The sequence below is a fragment of the Oenanthe melanoleuca genome, chromosome 5 (assembly GCF_029582105.1).
Source record: "Oenanthe melanoleuca isolate GR-GAL-2019-014 chromosome 5, OMel1.0, whole genome shotgun sequence".
Classification (NCBI taxonomy): Eukaryota; Metazoa; Chordata; class Aves; order Passeriformes; family Muscicapidae; genus Oenanthe; species Oenanthe melanoleuca.
Genome location: NC_079339.1, coordinates 21,395,819 through 21,423,104, shown reverse-complemented (window position 1 = coordinate 21,423,104; position 27,286 = coordinate 21,395,819). Strand labels below are relative to the sequence as shown.

At 37.9% G+C, this 27,286-nt stretch overlaps 1 protein-coding gene across 2 annotated transcripts in view; it reads right to left on the bottom strand.

Annotated features, from left to right (window-relative positions):
* Positions 1–631: 631 nt before the first annotated feature.
* The window catches only part of TTC17 (tetratricopeptide repeat domain 17), a 54,166-nt gene continuing 27,511 nt past the window's right edge, over positions 632–27,286 (bottom strand). For both annotated transcript variants that reach the window (XM_056494102.1, XM_056494103.1), the window contains exons 17-25: positions 11,778–11,948; positions 11,183–11,436; positions 10,478–10,643; positions 8,013–8,133; positions 7,532–7,691; positions 6,972–7,055; positions 5,374–5,493; positions 3,025–3,168; positions 632–1,694 (exon numbers count right to left, since the gene is read on the bottom strand). In XM_056494102.1, coding sequence (XP_056350077.1) covers positions 1,563–1,694; positions 3,025–3,168; positions 5,374–5,493; positions 6,972–7,055; positions 7,532–7,691; positions 8,013–8,133; positions 10,478–10,643; positions 11,183–11,436; positions 11,778–11,948 — 1,352 coding nt within the window. In that variant the 3' untranslated portion in view covers positions 632–1,562. The remainder of the gene's footprint in view (positions 1,695–3,024; positions 3,169–5,373; positions 5,494–6,971; positions 7,056–7,531; positions 7,692–8,012; positions 8,134–10,477; positions 10,644–11,182; positions 11,437–11,777; positions 11,949–27,286) is intronic.

Here is a 27,286-nt window from a genome sequence, read left to right as displayed (position 1 = left end):
CTTGGGAAGAGAATAAAATTTGACATACTGTTGACAAAAATTTAACACATTCACCCATTTTAATAAAAATCTACCCAACAGTAGTACTTGGTTCATACCTCTGTCAGGCTTCCTAGATAAATGGAAATTACTTGCAATAAAACAGAGGTAAAATTTGCATTAGAACCGCTCATCTTCAGTCATATATAAAAACATTCAGGGATCCTTTTATGAAGTAGTAAGTTCCAGTATTACAAAAATTACACTGATGTCATAGTTTCTACCACTGCCATACTCTTAATTTGCATCAACGAGACAGGGAAAATACTGGGGGAGAAAAATCACCAGTATGTTCATCAGCATTGTTAATTCTTTAAAATAATCACTAAGAAGCATGTTTAACACTAGAAGATGCAGAGTGGGTTACATGACAGCTGACTTAACTTTCCGTATTTCCCTCTGCCACAAAGAGAGTCAGACACAGAGGAGCAAGGAATTTTCCAAGGGTACGCACAAAATTATTGGCTGATCAGGAGTGTCAAGGCTTTCCTGGCTCCCAGCTTGGTCTGCTCCCAAGGAAAGGCTGTAGCTCCTCCAGGCTAACCTGGACTCTTGCAAGTGGCGCATGACATACATAGTACAGGAGAAGCTGTGAGTTGTTCATAAACAATTTTATTTCAAATATGTGCCCTTTTTGATTCTGGAGAATCATGTCCTCCACCAACCAAAGACAGAACTGATTTGGAAATCTTCCACCTGACTTGTTTGTTGTTGATACCTTGACACCATGTCCCTCCTCCTCCTTGGCAGCTGAAAGTATGGCTCAGGGTGAGCATAAACTTGCACCTTATTCCAAAACGGCTAGAAATACAGTGAACAAAGAATTAGTAAATCAACCACTCAGGGAGGCAGAGGGCTATGAATATACAGACAAATATAAAACATCTCATTGGGATTTTACCAATTTTTTTTTTCTGCCAGTATGATTAAAAACTACTTTGACTTTAGGGTCCTGATGTTTCCTCCACCTCATTTCCCAACAGAAACGAAGAATTCCAAAAATGCTTCATGTTTCTCATGTTTTTTTATAAATATTTAAAAGTCTGTTCCTCTCCTTCCAAAAAAGCAAGTAATGTGGTATGGAGTGAACAAGACTGGACAAAGCATGAGTTTCACATGGATGAATTGCTGATTATCTCTTCTTACTATTTGGTACAGTTGTGTGCTTTGCATTTCCAGTGGCTTAGATAATAAGACATGAAGCAAGTTATTTTGGATGCTGATGCCAATCTGAGCATTATGGAAAAACTAACAGTTGCCTAGGTCCTGTTACAGGTGGTCATGGACTCATGGAAGTTTCTTGGTTTAATATTTACACGGATGTTTTAAAATTATGGTCTGTGAAATATATTTTCCAAAGATGCTCCTCTATTTGACAAAAAAATAATAAAAGAACCCTTGATCCAAATCCCATCTCTTTTTAACAGTCTTGTTAAAAATTTCAATTCATCAATTTATTTTAGCACACTTAAGAGCAGAATAGAGAATAATGACATTTTTAAAAAAGAGAAAGATGCTGATCTCTAAGGAGACCGTCGCTCTTTTTTCAGAAGTAAATGACACTGAATGGTTCGGATTCGATTCTTTGCTGGGGCAAACTCCGGCTGAAGCTTTAGTGTTGACTCATACCATTTCATGGCCTTTTCAAACTCCTCCTGTGAAGAAAGAAACCAGAGTGCAAAGAGTCAGATTCTAAAACAGTGAACATATTTTCTATGCCTTTCCCATCCCAACCAGTTGTGCAGCATGATAAGCACAAAAGTAACTGAACCAATCCTTGTGATTTAGGATTCTTTTCCTTCTCCCACAAATAACTGATATTTTCTTTTCTTTTTCTCAATTCTGCATAATCCATGGAAAGGAGTCAAGTTATTGCTGAGAATTATTGACCAATGTTCTTGCCTTTTCTTTTTAATACACCTCTGTATTCTTGCTGTGAAAGTAACTTTTAAAAACAGATTTTGGTCAGAATTTGAGCAGATCAAAGCTTTAAAATCACGGACAATACAAAATCATCAACTTTTCTGAAAAGCTAACATTTTTAGAAACAACCTGAAATTATTTTTAAAAGATTACTCAATAAAAAGAGTAAAAACTGAAGAAAAAACACCCCAAAACTTAAAGAGCATACAATAGCTAGACAATTTCAATTGATAAGCTGGACTCCAGGCTGGTAGTTAGAAGCATTCATGTGGAAATAGCATCTATTTTTGTATAGCTGAAATCTCATTACCTATGCCACCCTGCTTTTTTAGTAACTAGGAAAGCATGCCAACATCCAATACTGTATTAGAGGAAAAATGAGAGGAGAAAAGACCCAAAACATTGAGGTTTTCAGTTAGTTTCATCACTTATTTTTTCTCTTAAGTTCCTTTTCTCAGTAACTTTAGTTATGCAGTAGAGATAATATGAATTTCTGGCCATATCATAAAGACTAACTAGATCAAGGTGAGTTGTAAATCTTGATTTTTTTTTAAAAGGTGTATTTTAATAGCATAAATAGACAGTATGAAGAAATTTGAGCCCATTCTGCAAATTATGTTGGGCATTGATAATCCACATACTGAAAATAAACTTCCCTTGTGTTTGTTCACCACAACTCCAAGCTGGGTTTTACTTATTATTCCAAACCTAGCTCTTCAAGATAGAGACCAAATTCATCACTAATTTTCCAATATCATAAAAATATCCTGTATTTAGATGGGTAGACAACACAAATTACCAACTGTTTACTACTGTCTTTACAAAGTTTTGCACAGAGCATTCTTAAGCCAGCTTATAAAAATGTTGGCCTTAAAGTACTAAATGAGAAATAGGAGCAAAATCAGTAATAAAAGTTTAGTCTTTCTAAAGATACTTCTTCTTGATGATCATACTCCAATCTCTTGAACACTGCTCCTTCAGAATTATTTGTGAGAATAAGACTTTTATATACATGTAAATAGTGTCCCAAAGACAGCCATACCTGGGTGACAGCACACTCACCATTGCTACATAGACATTTGCCAGTGTGAAATGATTAACCACGAAGTGCGGCGCTATTTCCACTGCCATGGTAGCCACAATGATGGCATCATTCCAGAGCCTGGCGTTGTGGAAGATGTTTGCTAGGCTTATTAGTGGTACATCCTGGAGGAGAAGAGCAAGCAACAAACAGTTTATTTCCACTGCAATTGCTTCAGGATCAGCAAGACAAATAGAATAATCCACCACCAAAACGCATTCATCTGGGTCCTACCCACATCCCTCTCTTTTGATGTTGAGAGCAATGATCCAGACTTATTTTAATACAAAACTGCATTTGGACTTGAGTTACAAACAAAAAAAAAAACCTCACATCCACATCCACTCCCAGTAGTGACAAACATGACCCTTGGACAGAAAAAACAACTCAAAAATTAACTCACTTAAATGTATGTACATTTAATTTTTAGAAGCTCTTACACTATTTTTCTCCCCAAAGATGAGGTGAACTCTAAGGACAAGCTGTTTTGTTTGAGTAACCTCCTTCAGGTCTTGCAAAAAAGGAACGGGAATATGAACAAAGGGGACAGCAGGGAAGTGAAAACATGGTCTAACCATAAGTGCAACAGACGCATCATTTTTTGTCCTGCCTCTGCCACAGAATTGTTATTCTGATGCTGAGTAATAGCTATAAATAAGATTTTCTCAGCTAGACACTGATGGTATGTTCTTTATTTCCTGGATTTCCAGACTGTGACCTTGTCTGACTGAAAAATCTGTAGTGCCCTGGCAGGCATAACAGACTCTCTGGGAGCTGGGCCTCACCGCTTCAAAGCACAAAATACCACTTAGTACCAACGCTTAGGTGCCTTCAACAGGACAGTAAAACAGTTCTGGGTGTATGGGATCCCCTAATGATTGACCTTCACATGTCAAGGAATACACTTCTCCTGGACAAGTTTTTCATGTTTGCAAAGCAGGTGTTATGGAAGTCAGATTCACAAGCGAAGTTCACAGGAAAATTAATTACTTTTTATTTGAATGGGAAAAGTCAAGAGAAAGTAGCCAAAGTGCATGAAAGCAAAGAGGAGGAGAAATTAAGATACACAAAATAACTTGTAATTCAGCGCTAACTCGGAATAAAAGTTGCAGTTCTATCTCTACAACCAAATCCAGTGTTTTCTCTGGAGGCAGCTTCAATATGGAGGACAAAAACAAGGCACAAATTCAGAGAGTCACAATGTCTCAAGCAACATTATATCATACTTCAAGAAACCGGCACTACTCTTCCATAATCTTGCCAAACTATAGTTTCCAATTCTTAGTCTGACCCTTACAAATCACACAGCTAAGGACTCCTTTCCTGAGTAACCAATTACATACAAAGACAGGAAAATAAGCAAAAGCTGAATGTGTTAGGTCTTGGTTCCAACCCTGTTTTAAATGGATAATGCAAAGAGATAGAATTATAGCAAACGTATAAAGGATGTGCAGAGGGAATGTGCATTTCTTAGCTGAGGCATTTCTATTGTTAATGGCTAAATCCTTCTAATAATATCCTGAATTACTTTGTCTCCCAATTTTCAGAGAAATTAGAAGACCAAGATTCCAGTGAAGTTTACATATGTCCATGCTGCACAATTTGTTGCTCAGGTCCCAGACAAAAAATCTGCTATGTTGAGTAAGAAGCCTATATTGCATTTATCAGTTGACAAGGGGGAGATTGGTGCTTAAGAGCAGACATTACAATGCTCAGCACAGCACCTGGCAAAGTGAAGAGTACAGAGCACTTCAGCCAACTGAAGAGAAGACTGTGTCCAAAGGACTGCCTTTTTTTTGAGCAAGGAAAAGTCAAGGACTAGTGTACTACTGAGATTCACAGCCCAAATGCTTAAGATCCAAGCATTTAAGTAATTCCTTTAGATAATCACCTTCCACCCTCTCTAAAAGCACAACCAGAAGACATACTCCTCTCTCTAAAAGCATAACCAGAGAACATACTCCCACATCTCAGGTTATAAGACTTGTCCAGATAAAGGCTGATGAAGACTTCAAGTCCTAACTAACAGGAGGAAGTTCAAGTCCAGGATGCCCAGGGAGGTGTAACACCCACTGAACTGCAGGAAATTCCAATGAACTTTTCATCAGTTATCTTTTATTTTAGAGACAGTCCACATTAAACAAATGGTGAAAATCTTGGTTTCATTTCAACTAGCTAATATCTAATACATTACAGATGTCTAATATACAGTGCTGGCCTTAACAATAGTCTCTGAAAGCTCTGTTGTGACAAACAAAACAGTCTTTCATCTGGGTAGTGGACACACACTGTGTGATGTATACACTACGTACTACACTGTGCGTACACACCTTCATGTGATGGGGTGCATAGTGCAATGCTTGCCGTAAACAATCAATTGCCTTCTTTCCTTGGCCTTTCACCCTCCAGTAAAGAGCTGCCATGCTGGAGAGGACCCACGAAGTCTGATTCTGCCAAAAGAAGAACATAAAAAACTGTCAAGTAAACACTGGGACTGAATAATCTTCCTACCTTTCATTCTTTCAATTTATTTGATATACTGAGGTAAAGGATGTTACACTTAAAAAGAGCATTAAACTATTTCAAAGCAGCAAAAAGTTTCTGACAACATATATGCAATAGCCAGGTAAATGAGACTGCCAAATGAAACAAATTCCAAGTGCAACATCATTTCCTTAGGAAAGGAATAGCAGTTAAATAGCTTTCAACAGCAACAACAGTTTCAGCAGCCACAACAGCTTCTAACCAGCTCTCTGACGCTGAGCATCTATATGTGCACACACATTACCCAACATGAAGGAAAAAACTTGGCTAACTTAGCTGATTGGACTTGTAGGCTCCCTGCAGTCACTGGAAAGAGAAAGGATGCCCTGGGATGCAGCTCAGTCCAGAAGCCGGCCAAAGCCCAGCCTCTAGCTGGCTGACTCCCATGCCCTGTGTTACAAAGGAAAATACTGAGAATACTGTTTCTAATCTCTGCATAAATATTCAGCTTATTTGGATAAATCTTGGTGTCCGCAGGGGAAACTAGAATGTAAGAGAAAAAGCTAGTATACATCTAAAGTGAAAAGAAATTAAGTCTTAGTAACATGAGGATAACTCACTATTTCAGGGGATGGACAAAGCTATATTGGTTTTAATTTCAGAGCACAGTAAGTACCTCAGCTTTCAGTCCAACTGGTTAGGAGCACCAAACTGTTTTCACTAAGCCCTCTTTTCTATAGCAGTTTGGGATATTGTTCCTACTAGTTGTAAATACAGAACAGCCAATCCCTAGCATCTCTGTCTGCTTTGTGGATCCTGTGAAAATTATGTCCCTAATCCTCTCATCCTAGGGCTCACAGCTGAGGTCCTTAGTAGCCTTTAGCTAGGAAGCTTGGATTTCTCTGGGGAGAACAGGAAGTGCAGGCCTACACATGGTACCACACCTCTGCCTGAACACATATGACACTTTAGGCCAACACTGTACCAGGCAGAAGCAGCAGGCTGAAAATACAGGAAGCCCCTTTGAGCTGTCTGACTGCTGCATGCCAGGAGTGTTGCTGGAGAGGGGAGACATGGCTTAATTCTATTTTCCATAAGCTCCAAGTCAATGTAGCATAAAGAGAAAGAGGGCCGAGAACTGAGAACAGTTTAATAAATCAGTAATCAGCAATGCTGCTCACTACAGGGCAGGAAACACTGGGACATTTGGCAAGCTTAAGTTTCAGCAGAAAGATACAGAAGACACTTGATGGTATAAGCACAGGATATACCTCAACAAAATACCTGTGAGGGCATTACAGATGCTAAATAGACACAAATCCCTAGTCCAAGTGCTAATACGTTCCTGGAGCAGGATTTCAGACAAATGATTCGAGACCGGATTGACCACTATGCCAGTCATGAGAAGTAAGCCCAGACTTCTCGTTTTCTCCCTTACACATACCTTTTCCAAAGCTTTGGCTATTCGAGTACCAACTTGTTCTAGTGACTGTGGTGAGTAGTGGTCTTTGCCAAGATTCTGTAGGACCTGTGGAAGAGAAGTAAAAGTGCTTAGATCCTGCAATTTGGTAAGAGATGTCCCCTTGTTTGTTGGTTGCTTTTTTGCCTGGTGTTTTACAAATGTTGTAACCTGCTTCAACCTAAATATCACTGTCTATCTTGAGTTAATTCTATCTGTATAACACAGTGCTACAACTCCATGGCATTGAATACTAAAAACACTAGAAATTCTGAGTATGCTGAGCTGGACTTTACTTTCACTAATTCATCCACAAAGAGCTATAAATACACAGACACTAATGGTGTTTTAGGATTTCCCTCAGGCCACACTGTAGATGGCTGGGAAAACATTCTGGTAAAATTTCATGCTGCACTGTTCTTACAGTTTTATCCAGGCATTCACTCACTGAAAGTCACCTCTGGAGATAAGGCACTGAGGTAAATGCACATTGAATCTGCCATGGTATGGCCTTTTTTGTGTGACAACCTTCAGCTCTGGCATACCTCTTTCAGTTGACTTTCTCCAGTGTAATGCAAGCTGGCCCGACTAGAGACACCTTGCAGGTGGTCCAAAGTATGCATACTGGCTGGGAGGTTTGGGTTACAAAGGGGCTCCACGGCTGGTTCCTGCAGCTGTGTGGCAAAATCAATGTGTTCTGTAATGCTACAAATGTCATAAAACAAGTCAAATTAGTCAAGAGAATAGAAAAGTCATTAGAAAGCTCTCTAGTGAAAGTAAACTACCCAGAACCCAGCAGAATCTCATTTGAGTAGCTCAAGAAGCAAGAGAAACTGGATCTTTCATCTGCACTTGCACTTTTCAAGTCTAACTGATGAAATTCCACACAATGTTTTCAAACTTCTTAAAAATTTTGGAAGTTCTTTCTCACCAACATAAATTCTTCAGTTTACACACACTGAAGACCACATAACTGTCCTGCTTTGTGTAAGTAACTTACTTAGGGCTCATACCGAAGATACTCACTCAATGTTTTTAGCAGAAACAGCAAGCCATGTGCTGGCTACAGTTGTGAGCTCTACCCTGCGGAGTTTCAGGCATTCATCAGGACTTGGCCAGCCAAGGCTACGGTAGTCACGCCTTTTTCCTTGAGAAAGTAAAAAAAAAAACAAAAAAGAAATAGAAGAAACTTTCTGGAAGGAGAAAGACATTCTCCTTCAGTACAGTGATTCTTAGAACACTTTATGCCTCTGGATACATCCTCTACATTATAAAAGTCAGTGTCTTGCAGACATATTTCTTTAAGAACATTCCTGAATCTAAATAGATTGAATGGGACTGGTAGCATGCACAGGCAGAACCAGATTATGTGCAAGACAGATTAGGAGATTCAAAGTTTCAAAATCTGTTTCGTTACACTTTTTCCATAACTAACAGATTAAGAACAATCACCAATCTTGTTTACAGGTAATGTTTCTACTTAAACATCCTTAAACAAAAATTGTGAGTCATCAATAATGTTCTAGAGCTACAGTTAAAAACTAATAAAAGCTGATTGGTCTATCTGCTGGCAATTCCAGGCAAAAATACTGCCAATACTGTTCAATGAGTACGGTCTAAGACAGTCAGTGGCTCTTACTGTGTTCTTACACTCATGATAGAAACCTTCCTGAAACTATTTAACAATTACACTTTAGCTCTCCCATTTTGCAGAGACGAAAAGCAAGGAAGGGAAAGGTTAAATAACTTGCTTTATGTTAACAAACAGATCATTGAGAGAAACACGAATTTGGTCTTCACATCTGAACTAATGCTTACTGAAGTCTTTTCCTCAAATTTGATGGATATTATATCAAGTCCTAGGAAACTGACCTGTGTTAAATGTTAGGAAATATCCAAATTATTTGGAACATAAGAAAACTTTGTATTTTCATTCATATAGCAGTAGGTTTGCACAGTGGGAAGCCAAGTTTAACAACATTCCAGTATATCAAACCAGCTATGTAGACAATATTTCAGTATTTATTTCTAGTTACAGGAAATTTTGCCCATTTGGATGCAATGCCTATTTCTCATTCAAGTTACAGTAAACCACTTCATCGTATTTTGCAAATAACAAAGAAGTTTGCAATACCCTGTATTTTGTAAAGTATTGTGATAAAAGGGAAATTAATTTCAAGATACAAAGGGAAATTTCAAAGGGAAATGATCAGTTCTCATCACCATCACTGTGAACTATCTGATTGCATGTTCTTACTGGCATGAACAGCAAAGGACATAAAGAGGTATGGAAATCCTACAGATGATACTGGGAAGGAGTGAAACACAAGACAGATACCATAATTTCTCTGTTCTACCAAGAACTCTCCAGGTGGTCTCCAATTTGTTACTTAAATTTTGATGTTTTAGTTCTTGCAAAGAGGATACCTCAGACCCTGCCTCACAGGAATGTTGGGAAGATTATTTTACAATTGAGGGATGCTATCTAATAAAGCCACAAAAGTAACTCAGAGGGAAAGAAGATAAACATTGAAGAAAGGACAGGTGCGTGCTCACAAATGATAGCCTGTTTTTATGTATTCCTTTTCCCCCTTCCCCCCTTCCATTTAAATATTTAATTCAATAACCTACATTTGTCAGTTGCTAAAAAAGGAGGTTGTTAAAGATTTAATGTAAAAGCCTTCAAAATGTGAAATTACTTTCCAGGTCATCAAATCGTCAAGGACTAAGATGCACTGTAGAACTTTGCTTACACATCAGTCCCACAACATTAAGATTTTAGATCCATTGAAAGGTAAGACAAGAAGTATGGGGGTCAATTACTTGGGTTTTATTATTTGGCACCATATTAAGAGATTATTCTCCAATTCCTCTTATTCAACTAGCAAAAACTGCATCTGCCTCTCAAAATCTCATCTGTGTTGGTGCAAAACTACTCTTCTGTAGCTGTACAGTGTTTTGGAAGACAGACTCTAAATTTTCTCTTATAATATTACTGAACAATTATAGCAGAACAATTGGTTTTTATTGGTTTACTTCATTTTTATTAAACTAAGCTTTCAGCTCCTTCTGTTTGAGTTGTATGTCTTATGTTTAGCCAAAAGCCAGTACAAACTCTTATTCTGCATCTGATAAACTCCTCTGCCCATTCAGTTTATCAAAAGAGATCACCTAAGGCCCCTCTTACAACTTCTGCTCACAATATCTACCTCTTTCATTCTCCACTCTCACCCTTCATCCCCAGAAGTTTTGGAAACTAACTAGAAAGTTCTAATTCAACACATCAAGTTAGGCTGCACTTCATCAAGAAGGTGCAGATGGAAGAGATTTCTTATTTTTCCCTGTACTCATCTAGAAGGGACATTTCACTATGTAGTTTTTGTGATGCTTATTTTCAGCAATAAACCAGTGTAATAAAGGCTGCAAAGGAAATAAACCATAGTAATACAAAAGCTGCAAATGATTGTCTTTCTCTAGAAGCAGCAGGTTACCTATTGGTCCAGGAGAAGGTATCTTTGGTCCACTGATCTCTAGAGCAGTTTGGTACAAGTTTTCATTTTCTGCATTAGTCCCTTCTTCCACATTTCTCCCAACTGGCTCCTGGAGATCCAAGCTTTCAGCTTTCGGTTTCTTTAAACGTTTGACCTGAAAAGTGATCTACCAAAAGAACAGTATTAGCAAGGTTAACAGCAAGAAACACCATGACTGTTATCAGCTCCAATGCACTACTTGTTTTAGCCCAAAGATGTAACAGATGAGATCTCTCTCTCTCCTTTCCTCCCCATCTCAGCTCATTTTTAAAGCCTGCTCCCTTTCACTACATCACACCATGCAAACCACGTATACAACTTCTGACCTTCTAAACTGGAGACAATCAGTTTAACTGCTGGAGAACTGAAAGGCATTTTTCATTATCTATTTTACTGGTAACACGACGAGAGGGATGTCAGTGTTTCAATGCTAACCGAACTCTTGGTTAAAATCTTTTTAAATTTTAACTGTGAGCAAGAAGTTGGTGATGAATTGAAATCGCTTGTTCATTTCACACCAGCCATCAATGTCTAACTACATATTTTAGGCTCATAGGGGAAGTTCATAGATCTGTATCTCCCAGTGTTAAACCCCTTGAACTGTTCTCATCTTTCCCTCCTCCACAACATTTAGTACAAGACTAAAGTAAACTCATTCAAACTTACCCATTCAGCTTCATCATCGTCATCACCACAGTCCCCAAAACAGGAGCTAGCAAGTCCATCCTGAGATCCCTTCTTCAGGACCCGGATTCCCTGCAAGTCCATCCGACGACCTTTTACCTCCAGTGCCCCTTCAAAAGCTTCCTGAGGCCAAGAATTTTCAAACTCATCCACCAAAGCCAGCATCTCTTCAGACATCTGATCGTCTTCTAAACCCTCCACTCCTTCTGAACCATTGCTTTCTGCAGTGACTGTGTCTAAGAGGGAATACCATAAAAAACTTCAAAAATATTTCCCTGTGCTTTCACAAGTTGTACAAAATGAAACTTGTTCTGTGACCTGACTTTTTCACTTGCACAACCCAAGTATCACTGACTACTCACTGCACATTGCAAAAAGAGAGAACTAGTCAATGCAGGTAAGCAGCCTTTGTTGTGCTTGGAGAAGGACAGTGAAAAGAATGAAACTAGTTTATGGGTTACTTGTTACTTTATGGACAGAGAGGGGAAAACAGCTTCTCAGTGGAAAATAGACAGCTCTTCCAAAAAATCTAGAAACCATTTCATTTGCCAGAACTGTTTTTGTAAGGCTGACTTACTTTCCAGTCTCAAGAAGGAGGGATCCCTTGCTGAACTCTGAGTAAGAACTTCTGGATCTTCTGTACCTCCCTCAGAGTGTCCTTCTGTCATTGCTGTAGCTGACTCATAGTGGTCATCAAAGTATTTCTCCTTGCCATAATTGCCATCTGGATTTTTCTCATGACAGTGGCCTGAAAGAGAGAAATTTACTGATATACCATGAGAGAAAGCTCCTGCTGGATACAAGTGCAGAAGCTGTATTATGGAAGCTACCATCTTCTAGTTTTCTGTGGATTTTCTGTTTTTAATCTATGGATTAAAAGAATAAGTCTGCAAAGTATGAAAAACCTTGTTCAGTGATTAAAAAACTGATCTGCCCACTGACAAGGGAAATAATGTAAAAGAGTTACAGGAAACTATGTTATTAGGTATATGCTGTGAACTACTAATGCAAGAAAAATCAGCTACTTTTCAAGGGAAGGTTGAAATTACAAGAGGAATTACTGTGTCTTGGCAGCCACTCTAATGAACACTCCCAAGACATGTTTTAGTGACAATGCACCACATCAGGTTTGCCTGCCAGATGAACTTTCACTTAAGACACCAAGTGGTCCCCATGCTTATGTGCAAGAGAAAAAAGGCCAAGGCAGACTGGTCTGGGAATGCCAGACTGACCTTCTATGCCAGCAACAAACAGCATGTAGGGACAACTAGCTCATGAAACAAAAAGACAAAAGCTACGAGCAGTACAAAAAAGTCAGAAGTTTATACAGCTGAAAATTTAACATCTATAGTTTTGTGCTCAGGTTGCAAGTTCACATTCCACCAAATGCAAAGATCTAAGAATAACATCAGAAAAAACCCAAATATAGTCAGTAATAAGCAGAAACAAAAAAGCACACACTTGCAGCAGTTGCCTTTGAGCATCCTTCAGTGCCACATAAGCATTCAGACAGTTTAGAGGGTGGCCATCTGTATCTCTGTAACAATACTTTTGATAGTAAGTACATTTTAACCACAGATCTCAGATTTAATTACTTTCCATGGACATAGCTAATGACACCATTCTCCACATGTGTGAGAGGCTGGGAACTGCCCTGAACCCCAAGGCATAGCTACAGGGCTGAGACACAGACTGGGGACACTTGTCTCATCACACAGGAAACCTGTTCCCACTGAGAAAAACATATTCCATGTACACAACTACTGCTTTCAAATCCTTTCTTCATTTCAATCACTTGTGAGTGAAAATAGTATACACAGACAAATGAATTAAGAAGCAAACAGCTGAATAAAAGAAAAACTAAATGCATTAGATTCTCAAGTATATTCCCCATTCTACCTTCTCTGAGTTCAAATTGTATTTCTCCATGCATACAGGAAGCATTATTTTTTTTCAACCAGCAGCATAAAGTAACAAGAATGTGAATAAAGTAGATCAGTGACCCCTTTCTACTTCACACAATGATCCTATGTTACAAAAGAATAATTCTAGGTTTTATGCCTTTATCAGGCCAGTGGGATGAGAGGATGGTTCTAACTCTCATGTAAGGAAAACCTGTTCCACTGCTTCTCTGCCAAGTGAAACTCCATCTTTAGGTCTCTGCTTCTCCATCTGGGGACACTCAGGTGTCATCTTTGGAGGAGAAACAGACCATTGTTTTCTCTATGTGTGTGTGTGTGACCAAAATCAAACAAATTAAACTAGATTTATAAATCCTTTGGGAAAACTATTTCTTGTCCTACCTTTTTTGCGGTATGCAAGAAGACAAACAATGGTACAAGGAAATGTATGAAACAGAAGTAGTTAACTTCATAAACTCTTCTAATATCTACCATACAGTTAGTCAGCCTTTCTTACTCTATCAGTCATTGAGTCTTTCTTCAATCCTCTGCCCATCTCTCCCATTCTGCCCATAAAAATTTAATTGGTTTCATATTAAAAAAAAGATAAAACAATCACTCCAATATATGGAGAGCCTCATGCTATGAGGCTATTAGAGTTATGAGAAATGGTGCACACAGGACATTTAAGCTGCCCCTACCTGACATCAACCCAGCCTGATTTCAATACAAGTCAGGTGTTTCTCAGTAATGTAATGACCACAATTTCCTTTGCTAAAGTCCACTCATCATTAGTATAAAGAAAGAAGCAAAGGGGCTCAAACCCAGACAACTATTTTTAATTGAAATAAAAATGCCAAAAAGAATTTTAAAAGCTGGAAAGTGCAAGCAGAAGGAAAAAAAATGATGGCACTTAAAATTCTACTTAACACCAACTCTGTTAATATTAATTTACAAACACTGACAGTTAAAAACAGACTAAATGACTGTCTGTGCTGGCTTTCTTGGGATCTGAGAGCTGCTATATATAGAAATCCAAGTGACCTAATTTTTTTCAAATTGCTGCTTTCAGTAGTCTGATGTTGCTGTAGACAAAAATGCTAATTAAAAACCAATGGAAGTTGAAGATCTCTAGTGAGTGAACCATGAAGCTAGTGGTACTGAAACACTGCAAGCAGAACTTCACAGCTTCTGTCAGGCAGATGCTGAAATCCAGCAGGAAGTCCAGTGGGGAAGAGTGTGAGACCAGCAAGGGAACAACACAGCCCCAAACTCCCGGCACATCCTCTGTCTGTAGAACTTTGGCTGTATCACTGCAATACTTACAGCATCTTTGTTATGTGAAGGACAAAAGTGACCACTAACCTACAAATGCTCAGCTACTTATTATTTCACATATATTATGGCTGCTTAAATCTGCACTTATGAGTTTTAGGTGTAAAATCCTGACACAGTGATATTACAAAACTTGGAAGTCTAAAATTTCTACATTGTCCTTAGTAAGTTCAGCTTACTCTATCCTAAAAATTTACTAGAGAAGGATCACTTTCTTGCTCATTTATTTTCTGAGAGCAGCTGTTGTCACTCTTTCTATTGATTCTGTAAAGCTAAGAAAGCTCAGAGGGAAGTGGATCAGAGTCTGCTTACCATATGTATTATGAGACCTGGTTACCAAATTCCAGCCATCGAAACAAAAATCATACTGATGGTACAAACAAGTGTCTGGGCCTTTATTTAAGTGATGCATATAACACAAATAGTCTGTACCAGGTTAATGTAGAGGCAGAAAAAGCCCACAGAGTAGTTCTTAACTTACAAAGGAAGGCCTCTGGAAAAAAAAGCAAATGTGAATGCTAAACTGAAGCATTGAGACCTAAGAGATTAAAAGCAGAGCACAGTACTGCATATTAAAGGACTCTATTCCCATATTGTTATAACTTATAATTTTTCTGGCCAATGTGAACTCACTTGTACAGCATGAGCACAAATCAAACTTTAAATATAGGAAAGATCTGCTAGATAATCCATCCCATTTAATATCAATCACCTTCATGATTTTCAGGACTCCTCTCAAATGTCCACTGAAGCTGTGGTACCTACTGCAGCTGGTAAGGCAAAAAAACACTAGACAGAAAGTCAGGCTCAAGTTCTTTAGGAATGGGGTGATTCTGAACTCTTAAGCAGATATCCACTTGCCATAAGGAGGGAAGCACCCACAGTGTTGATATCTGTCACAAGGAAGGAGAAATATTAGGAGGGAGAAGCAATACAGTAACTGAAGTTTATGGCTTGCTCCATCTATGATTGGGTAACAAACACTTATTCTGAACCATATTTGATGCTGCCACATTTCTCAGAAAAGTCACACCTGGAAACCATTATGAGCTTTCCTCACTACATATGAGCTTTTCTGGTGTGACTTGTTTTTTTGTCTAAGAGCAAATTTCTGTTAATTTGGGTGATCCCAGATGTTCAGATTGAAAGCCACTCACCTAAGGCAAGGAAAGAAATATGCAAAGTACAGAAAAGAGGAAAGATGAACAAACAACACCCCCAGAGTATCACATGGAAGTGTTGCACCTCAAGTAAGTCTTCAAAGTAATCAAACCTCACCATTAAATTAGGCATTGATTGTTCTAAAAATGTAAATTAACTGCCACTGTAGCTCTTTGTTTCTTGTGGTTCTCTCTGGCAGAGAGAATGAGGCCTCATTAAATATTTTCACTGTTTGATTCCTATATACCAACCAAAGATACATGATTTGGTGTAATCAATAGCATTAGAAATAAAAAGTAAAATTATGTCCAAGTGTCTTTGGTCAGCACAAAATTTTTACTGATGCTTAGTTCTTTGTCAGTGCAAAACCTGCAAAATATGGCGTTTCTAACTCCAGCATCATAGGTTTACAAAAATTATTGGGTCCTAACTTCTAATGTTGTACAGACTAGTTCCCTTAAAATTTTTTTGGTACATATTTAGAAATTATGATGGCAGAACAATGCCTCAGAACTAAAAATCAAGTCATTTTAAATTTAGGTACTGATTTTTTTCCCCTACCATTTGGAATAAACAGAGCTGCATTATCTCCTGAATTATTACAAGAGTCAAGGACTGTTGCTGTAGCCAGTGACTTGCATTAGGTAAGGCAAAACACATGTTATTTGGAGATATGTGTCACTTAAATGATTTGCCTCTTTATGGGTAAACACAGCCAAGAGAGAACTGTACTTAATACAGACATAAGTCATTCTAATACCTGAGTTGTCAGAGTAGAGAACAAACTGAAACCAAGCTGCTAACAGGAGTTATTAACTTCATACTTATTTTTTATGAATGCTTAAAACTAGTATTCCCCACAGTGAAATTCAGTAAAGATAGGTCTTTTTTTTCTTCTTTTTACAGCAGGAATGACATATCACTGAAATCAATGGAAATAAGTTTCAATCCCTGCATGCAGATGAAGTCTCATCTACAGACATCTCAGCAGCAGAGAATCAATGAAGAGTCTTCTCTTTACTTTTGCTAGTCACTGCTTACACAGATGCAGAGACAAGTAGTAAAAGGGGGTGGTGTATTACCACTTATGAGAATGGGCAATGATGCTGCTCAGAGGTCACATGAAAAATTTGGGTGTGCTCTCTACTTGAGTGACACTGTATATTTACAATTAGGCTAAAATATATTCATTACAGAAATTAAACTGAAACCCAGCACATTGTCACCCACCAATTTCATAGAACCAGTCTTGTTCAGTGCTTTGTGTCACAGGCAATATAATTTGCCAGGGTTTACAAAAATAATCTAGAATGAGAAAATTCACCTATCAGAATCTTCTGTGCATCTAGAACTACTGGGATCTCAGTCATCAATATTTGGGCTAAATGAGCACCTTAAGAAATGTCTTACTTCATGCACCACAGTGACTTGGTTGCAATCTGACATTAACAACACAGGTAGTGTCACAGGGAAGTGCTGTTTAGGAAACCATCCTCTAGACAACATAAAAACATGAACTTTGACTTTCATGGCAATGTTAACACTAGTGATTAACACACTGCATACTCTAATTACCTTGATCTTTCAAGGTGAACATGGTAATTTCCTAAAGATCTTCTGACACATTAACAGCAACCACGTTATTCCAATCACATATGAGCACATATTTGATTGCAAAGCATTTGCTAAAGGAAAAAATCCAACCCACTTATTTTGAGGTAAGTTTTAAAAGCAATAGAATGAGCAATAACTACAGAAGAGACCTATCTTTAGCAGCTATTGCTGTTCTGCTTACCTTAATCATAAATTAGCATGGTTCTATTTAGATTTTGCTCTAAAATTAGTCTTTTTCTTACTGTTTTCATGAACAAAATACATATTTATACTTCAAAATGAAGCCCATGATTGAGCTCTGAAAGCAGAAACTGCAGAACACTTAGGACTGAACAGGACTGCCATCAAAACTATTACAGAAAGGCCACAGGCCATATCTACTAAACTGTACAATGGTGCTGCAACAATGCCATAGGAATTTGTTGCTTTCCACACATACAAGCATATTAAAAATAAAACTGAAGAATTTCCAGTTAATTTTTAGTGAAAAATTATCACTAAAGTGATAGAGCAGGTAAGTAAAAGAAAATGCAAAGTTTTAATTAGAATTAGCTGTCTGTGCAGTACTGACCTGTGAATGTTTGCTAGGTCTGTATTTAGCTCAAGAGAAATACGTCAGATCTACCACATATCCACTGTGCACTACAGGACACAGGAAGGACACAAAGCAGATGGGCAACTACATCTGCAGAAGCATAAAACACTTCACAACCTTGCTGCTGACTTGAAAAGCAACCAAGCAGTGGACAGTCTTACTCTCTTGAATCTAACAGTATCAGTGCTGATTTCAGCCATGCATGACACAGCTCCAGAACATTAACATCAGCAGACCTTCAGTGCCTTTTACAGTTGCTTACTGGATAAACCACTAAAAAGATGTATCTACTACCCACATATCATCATAGAATCAATTCTGGATAACAAAAGAGAGATTGCAGTAAGTTCCCATTCTGATGAAAATAAGCAGCTGTATGGGTACTGGAAAAGAATAAGGAGTGTAGCGCCCAAATTCTGAACTAAGCTTTTAACATGTTTTCTCCTTACACACAAAAACTACTTGTTAATTTTTAGTTTTTCCCTTTAATATAAATCCTCCTTTGAAAAGCCAGAATTTACAGAACAGAAAAAAATATTTTCAAAGGACGGGACAAACTGCTGATTGAAAAAGTGAAGTATCGAAAACAAATAATGAAAAGCAAAATGAAGTATTTAAAAAGCTGATTTTCATAAATTCCTCCCTTTGATAGCCAGTTGCCCTTCTTCAAAGATGATGAGAGGCATGCTCAAAAAGGAATAGTCAAAGAAAACGCTACATAAAAACCTTTCATTTGATGCATAGCAAAAAACAGGATGATAATTTATGCCATCAAAATTTAGACCAAAGCACACAAAACTAAGCATGCAGAAGTTCTTTCTTTTTTATTATTTATTGCAACAACAGTTTCCCAGTTAAGAGGTTTATCTGGTGAAACTGTTCTCACTTTTAAGAAGTTTTAAAATCTGACTTGTAGCAAAAAAGCTGTCTCTAAATTGGCTTAGCTATAGATTTAAAGGTTATCTATTTGTCTCATCACAGCAGTTCTGATTAAACCTTTCAAAACACACAAATGCCAACAATATATAAACAGGTTTCTTGATCATACTGAGAAATACCTCACACCATTGTGCAATAGACCAGTCTCTGGTGAACAGATACAAAAATTCTCCTTATGAAATATAAAGCAGTGATAAATAAAACATGGGAAAAAATTAGAAAGAAAGACAAACCTAGAACACAATGCAGTTTAATAAGGCACATGCATGCAAAATATCCTGAAGAATTCAGTAGGCTACTCTGTAACAGAGTAGAAAATGTCAACCTTCCTCCCAGCAACAGGGAGGGGAAAATCAAAGAGATTGACTACCTAAAGCCTCCAGCTTCCTCCTTCCTCTCTACTCACTAAAATAGCAGCTTATTTTTTTCATGATGCACATCTAGAAGCAGAAACTTACTTTATAATGGCAGGAATAGGGCCTAAAACATAGAGACATCTAAATGTAATCCCCCGCCCCCGCCCAATCCTGTCAGTGAAGAAAAGATAACTAGAAAATATCTCTTTCAGAGGACCCTGTTTCTATGTATAGAGCAGGAAAGTAAGTAGCCCTCCAGTCTGATTTCAGTCTGTGCCTTAAGGGTAATGATTTTTTCTTCTTGTTTGTTTTAGGGAGAGAAAAAAAAGCAAGAGAAATAAGCACATAAAAGTTCTGAAGACAAAGGCTTGTCCTTTGTGACTTCTCCTCAGGCCAGATTTTTTACTGTAAATAAAAAAATAGTTAATTATGAATTTCTTAGCAATAAACATTCACCCACAGTAGACTCTAATACAAGGCTTGCTGTGAGTATTAAATGGCTAATATTTACACCCCTGTACACAATACAATTCTGAAATCTGTTTATGATCAAGCCAAAGACAATTCTCAGTTTAAGTATCACTACCATAAGCAAAGCCTACAGTGGCCTGCATTTTTTTGCTCTATTCTTTCCTATTTTCCACATATCTGTTACTCTAAACATCACATATTTTTTAGATCCTAAGTATCTATGAACTCAAGTCAAAGAAGGACTTTAGGTACAACAGTAAGCTCTACTGAGAAATGGCACCATACAGTTGAATTCTGTGAGTGTCAATAACTCCACTATGGATAACTGTTAGCTTCCCACTTCTCTGAATGCATAGGGTTGAAACTCCAAAGCCGAGGAAAGGCCTTATGTGTGTGTCTTATCACCACTTTGTAAGGTTTGCACCATATACTGGAATTTAAACAATATACCACAGAGACCTCATGACATATTTTTTATTCTGAGAAACTACTTTGATAGCCTGTATTTATGTTTCTGTGTGTATCTCTTCATTAGGTTATAGTACTCAGCAAGAGCAGATTCACAGTCAGACTTGATCCGTGATGATTTCTAGATTTGTTTGGAAGAAATATCCATGCAACTGCTCCTCATAACTGGACATCAAAGTAGAGATACTGACAAACAGCAAGCCAGTGTTAACTGGCCAGGTAGGCCTGTCCCCTGCTAATCTGAGAGAGTTTTTAAGTGCTTGGCATTTTGCCTGACAAGGTACATTCTACACAAATCCATTAAAAAGCAGAACTGTTGCTGTAAATAGAATAAAAAAAAAATAAAATCCTGGTGTTGATGGTTGTGAAGCCTTTTCTTAAGTAAGGAATAACTGCAGAAGGTTATGTTTGACAAGAATACTGCCAACCACTCTAGATTAGAATTCAACAAGAAAACACTCTCCTCACACTGCCAGAACAGTACAAAGCCATAGGATAGTTACTGCAGAAAGACTAAAAACTTTTGAAAGAATGTCCCTTCTCCCCAAAATGGTTACATTCAAAAAGCTTCAATCTCTTCCTCTAGGGAAATGCTGAACTGTCCTAGTTTCAGTCTCTAGTAGCCAGAGCAGATGACTGATTTAAAGCTTTGAGGACAGTCAGAGCACAACACAAACTCACATGAACCAGGCAAACAACCTTAAAAGGAAAAAACAAATCAATAAAGCAGACAGATCAGGGGTAGTTAAGTGCCTGGCACTCCATGGCTCAGCATGCAGTGCTCATTTTAATCTGAGCACATGGCATTGCATGCTGCTTCGAGACAACCTCCACATGACTCATTACAGGCTGAGGCCACACATCACCACTCTACAGGTTCTCAGATTTAAGCCAAGTGAATACAGCCTTCAAGGTCTCAGACACCTGCTATTGACACTAAACTACACATTGTCACTTTTCCCAAATATGGGGACCATGTGTTCTTTTCTCCTCCAAACATGCTTTAACCAACTCATTAATTCAGTGTGTACAGCTCAACTCTGAACATGTTTGTGAAACTACATCTCCCTGTAGATGTAGTTGGGGAATTACTATTCCTCCTAAAAAGGCTGTTAAACACATGCAGTTGTTGGAACCTTTTTAACAGGTGCAGCTCTAGGTGGTTTATCCTCTTGAGGTTCAGTAAGAAATTACAGCAGCTGCATGTAACTGCCACTGGCAAAGACAGCCTCTCCAACAGAGAGGAAGACACAGTAACAAATTTATAATTTTCTCTACATTCTTGTCACAGAAAAGCACCACATGCATTGCGGAGAAATATTAATGCATCTGATAACTGAAGGGATCAACTTTTGAAAATTTAGTTGGAGAATCTTTTCCCTTTGAGTAGTGCCTGACAATTCTCCTCCTCCTACATGAACATGCAGCTATTGCTCAAGTAAAGGAAAGATCCAGGTAACTTATGAAGAAGAATCTTTTGCACTGTAAAGGCATATAAAAATGGGAAATGTCATATTATATTTAGTTTAATACTGTACTGTTTTTTCTTCATGCTGAATGGTTTTGCATCAGTAAACTCTCACTGAATTCTCCTACAGTTCTAAATTTCCTTCCACAGTGCAATTCTCATTTCCTCAGTCACTCCAGCAGCTGAGGCCATGATTTTCTCCTCTCTCCTCTGCTAGTCAATGGCCTTTTGATCTTGTGATAAGACAGAATGGATACAGAACACTACATATTGCAAGTATACCAGCCTTAACAGAGCATGATGCAAAGTGAGACAGATGACTGTTGGGAGAAGCTGTCAGGTACACTGCCATGCAGGAAACAAGCAGGCCATGTACGTAGGATAGCAAGACATACTTTGCATGATGAAAGAAGCTGCAAAACAAACTCACCCATTAGCATATTTAACACATGCAAAAGAGAATGACATTTGAGCAACAGAGATATACTTAAGGAATCATGCATTGTTTACAGAAACCTTTAAGATTCTTAATGGCTTTCCAGCAAGCAGCAGCTTGGAAGCAATGTGCATAAGCAGTGGGTACACAGTCTTTGGATGCTGGTATAGCTAAAAATGCCACGTTTAACACAGTATCCCATTCTTTTATTTTTCAATTTAAGAATCTCAATCTATACATCTTTTATATAGTTTTGACATGCAAAATACATGGAAAGGAAAGATAGGTTTCAAAATAAGCTTGTCATTAGGGCAAGGTCATTCACCTTCATTTTCCTTCAGCCACTCAAGACATACAACATGAAGACTTTTCAGGGAAATATAAATCAGTATAAATCAGGCTTCAAGGAGTGAAAAATACCAAGAAGCCTGCATCTGGTCAACTATCTTCAAGATCATATCATTAATATTCTAAGATTACTGCAGCAAAAGTAGACTGTGGGAACTTCTTCTTCCCTTAATGGGCTAGTGGTGCAGAAACAGTAGCACAAACCCAAAATAACTGGGTCACATTATTCTCACAGAGCACATTCTCACACGGATTTCTCCAAGATCTTCCACTCAGAAGCACATCTGACATTTCCTGACACACTCACTTTCCCAGGGATGCTGGCTTCCACCAGGACAAAAAGCAGACCTCATTCTCCATATCTCCCACCTACCTGCATTCTGCAAAATGTTTTCACTCTACACAAGCAAAATTTAACCTCTTTTTACGCCTTCAGCACTACAGAGCCCAAATACGTTGACCTAGAGTCACTTGTGTGGCACCCACCAGGTCTTTCAGATGGAGAGTCACTGTCTGATCTCCCCTGCCAGAGATGCTTGGCTGCCAGAGGGAGAAAGAATCCAGCTTGATTTTCAGATTCCAGGAGGAACTTGCAGGGTGAGTAGGCACATGGGTGCACTCCTGTGCACGTAAGGGGCAGCAATAGGCAATTGAGTATTTAATTTCAAAGGATAACAATGATCTTAGAACTGCCACTGTTACACACAAAATCCACTTTCTCTATGCTACCGCTAAATGACCACGGCAAATTATTGCCATGATGTATTTCTGAGAGCTCTGACAAGCTGTTCATGAGCTTTGTAGAATTCTGCTTATTGTTTAAAAACCCTTCTGCTGCTGACTCTTCTGTTCATACAGGTAAACTTTACCGTAAGGCAAGAAAGAGAATAAAAGCAACAGAGAAACAAACGGTCAGATCCCACCAAACCCAAAGTAAGAGTACCAATATATGCAGTATTCTCAGTAAGGTTCAGGAGCACTCATGAATTCTGCCAATATGCAAATCAAGATGAGATAAAGCTGAATTTTAAACATGTGGAAGTGCTCAGTTCAGAATCCCATATAATTGGTATAGATTCTGGTCTTTTGCTTCAACTAAACACCATTAAATTCTGAGCTAAGTTCAATATCCTTTGTTCCAACAGTAAACATCTTAGGGATATTTATTCCATTAACATTAATGTAACACCATTAACACTGTAAGTAATAAGCATTCCTTGGACAAACAAGATACAGCAGCTTGAGAAGGAGGCAACTACTTTTATGATAAAAATGTCTAAGAGGACCTCATGCTATAGGATATGGAACAAAAATTTAGCAGTCTGTTGCTGGGACTATCAAGTCAGTCATAACTGGTAGGGAATAACTCAGTTAAGTGAAAGGTGCATTCAAAAATGCAAATTATTTCGTATCCCTGTGTCTTATCACACTATTGTAAAGAAAATGATATACTTTTGCTTAATGTTTGTGTATCTCAAATCACTAAAGGGACTTGAGGTGATTGTAGCTGTCAAACTAGTGTCCAAGGCTTAAACTGGGATGTTGATTCAAGGAAGTTATTTAATGTGTCATAAGCTTGCTATTAGAGTTTCAAGTAGAGATTCTCCTTTCAGGTCAATCTCTCCCCCTTAGGTCAATTTGCTTAAAGGTATAAGCTTATTAACTTTAACTTACTTTAACTTGTAAGAACCTACGTGCAGAGGCATAAAGGGAAGTCCATACACATAAAAACTGAAGCACCTTTCCCGTGTTTTATTTTAAGGAGAAATAGACGGAATGAACCAGGAGTTTGGATTTCATGTGGCACAGAGTGTTGGTACCACAAGAGGGCACTAAAGCCACGCCAAAAGCGGACCCATTACAGGACTAACTCTGAGGAAGAAGGATGAACTGCTTCCACAAACCCTCCCTCTAAGTACAAGGATGCAGCTTTCTTGGTGGCATGCACATACATTCATACAGAACTCACACTCCCTCGACTTTGGTCCTGTTAGCTGTGTCAGACACAGCTGCTGAAGTTATCTGTAAAGCAACACAAAGTTTCTTAACATGCTTCACAAATTGACTCACCAGTAACCTAACAGCTGAAGTAGCAACACCCTTAACACTGCCAAGTCACCTCTAGAAGGATCACCACAGGATAATGCTGGAACAATTAAGTCTTCCAACCATTTTCTCAGGTATTTGGGAATAAGGCACTGTGTGGGCTCTTGCTGTATAGCATTTGTATTAGATGCAACTGCCTGAACTCCTGCAGCTGTCTAAAATACATGTCACAGATGATAGGGTTGGAATAACTTTGGACACTTCACACACATCCTCCACAAGAAAAAATAACCCACCAAAAACCCCTGCAGATTTTGAAATTACTTTACAATGAAAACAAACATTTATATAAACTTGAATACAGGAGGCAAAAGTTAAACAGAAAAGTGTTGGTCTAAGAATCCTCATTCTCATGTGCATGAAGTGACTTGGGTTTGAAATATAATCTATCTATTCCAGAGGGAAGTTACTAAAAAAATGTACCAGGCAGCAGTACAGACAGAACATATAAGCAAGCATCCAAAAAGTCAGTGTTAGTGTGTCAAACTTCTAAAATCCTGTGCTAACAGCAAACACCCCAACATGCTTGAGAAAATGCCTATTTCACTTATTTGAAATAAACACCAAGCACATACTGTAATCAAAAATCAGGCCATGAATTCAGATTTTTGATCCCATATTCCATCTCATGCCAGCATATAACTCCCACTGACCATTTGCTGGATTCTGCCGATGGCTCACGGCAGCAGAACAAGGAATTCCATGTCTTGCTACTTAGCTCAGATTTCATGAACAGAGGCTTTTGACAGGCGAAGCAAAAACACAGCTATCACATGGGCCTACAACCCAAAGCACAGGAAGCCTACTGCTGTTACTGCCAGAAATACTGAAGGAATGCTCATCAAAACATGATATTAAACTAGAGAAACATCTGACACTCCAAATTCCTGGCAAATTTCTCAGCATAAGATATCATACAAATAATTTATGACATGCCATAAGTGAACAATAATCTCTTTTCAACTGTTTTTCTTGGACTGAAGGATCAACAGAGGACTCTCAAAACTTCAGGATACTTTTAAGTGGAAAATACGACTTCTGAGTATTCATTATTGAAATTCTGTTTTGGAGACTTAGTCTCACTTTCATATTGAGTCAGCTGAAGTTTACAGAAAAAAATATTTTCCCAAACTTTATGCAAATAAGATAGGTAAATCTACCTTTCCATCTTAATATTTTGAGTATGGACTTAAACCACAAAACATATCAAGACTCAATTAAACACTGTGTTTACTCTGCACAAGAATGTACAAAGAATATTTATGCTATTTGTCAGGTTTATGTTTTCATGTTTCTTGAACTAAAACAAAAGATGACCTAAAAGATATTATAAATAAAAATGAAAAATATTACGACAAGAAGGGTCCTAGAAAAAGGTAAATAATATAAATACAGAGTAAAATGCTTAAATAATGGAATATTGAAATTGAATGAACACATTAACATGCTAAGGCATATTCAGCTCCCTCTTGATTTAGCAACTTTACAAATTTCTTATTGATCAAAACCCAACTCCAACGCACCAGATGAATATATTCATGCTCACTTTGCTAACCAGTGGCCAAGTTGACAAAAAAAGGCCAAGATACCACTTTTCTTTTAAGCACTTTTGAGATGGGCTTTCCCTCATACTCAAGAAACACAAACTTCCTAAACAGCATATGCTGTAACAGCTGACCTCAAAATGAACATCCAGGATCAGGAACCAATGCAAGCAGAAGTCAAGAATCAAGCAAACTACACTATGACAAGTTTAAGGAAGAAAAGTATATAAAACAAAAGTTTACAAAGATAACTCTGGAGTTCAGATACACCCACTACTTGTTACTGTTTCTGTTCTGTGAAAGTATTTTTAAATTGCTTTCTGCTTAACTTCAAAATACAGTAGCTATGACTAAGGTTTGACTAGAATAACTTTAACCTTGTGAGATACACACTTTTAAAAGACCTTAAGTAAACAAACATTGTTTTGGTTTTTTTTTCAGAACAGCGTGCCTCTTGTGATCAAATATGCAAGTTCCATTACTGCTTACAGTATCTCCTAGGATTTTTCTCAGCAGGGCAATCTGAAGTTAAGAGATTCATTGTGAGATACCAGCATAGGAGTTGACATTATGGGTATCAGCAAGGGATCCATCAGTTGGGCTGCTACAGCACTTACTACAGCCCACTCAGCCAAACAGCATTCACTTCTCTGCACAGCTGATAGGCTTTCAATCACAGCAAAATGCACCGGGCCATAAAAAGCAGTATTATTTTAATGCCATAGTCCTGGAATTTCAGCTATGATGGCATCATCCGTATTGTACCAGGACATAGGCCTCTAGTCAGTGTTTAGACAGCTCAATTCCAGATGCTAAATCAGAGGAGGTTTCTCCATGTCTTTTCACTGGAAAGGGAATTTAAAAAAACCCTCAGAGGAAGTCCTAGCAATGCTAAATATCACAAGCATTTCTCTGGTGGGGTTTACACCTGAAAATAAAGAAAATATTAGATGGAAAGATACCTTAATGACAATTTGAGATAGAAAGGATTAGAAAATAAATTAATAATTAATTAATAAATTAATTAAAATAAATTAATCACACAAGATTGTGCATGAGTATCATATTGGCCATATTCAAGTACAGACAAAGTACTGAAAATATTCAGTGGGATTGAATAAAATGAAAGAATCTATCTTCAAAAGGTATTATTTTTTAAAATATAAGTAGCAATTAATGACAATAAATAATTCTATTGAAAATATTTAAATAATTTTTTGGGGGGAGAGTCTAAGCCATTCTTACAGATTTTTGGAGTGTTAAGACAGTGCTCACAGGTCCCATACAAATAATATAATGCTGACACAAGACATTCTATTCCTTGAAGACTGAACTCTAGAAAAT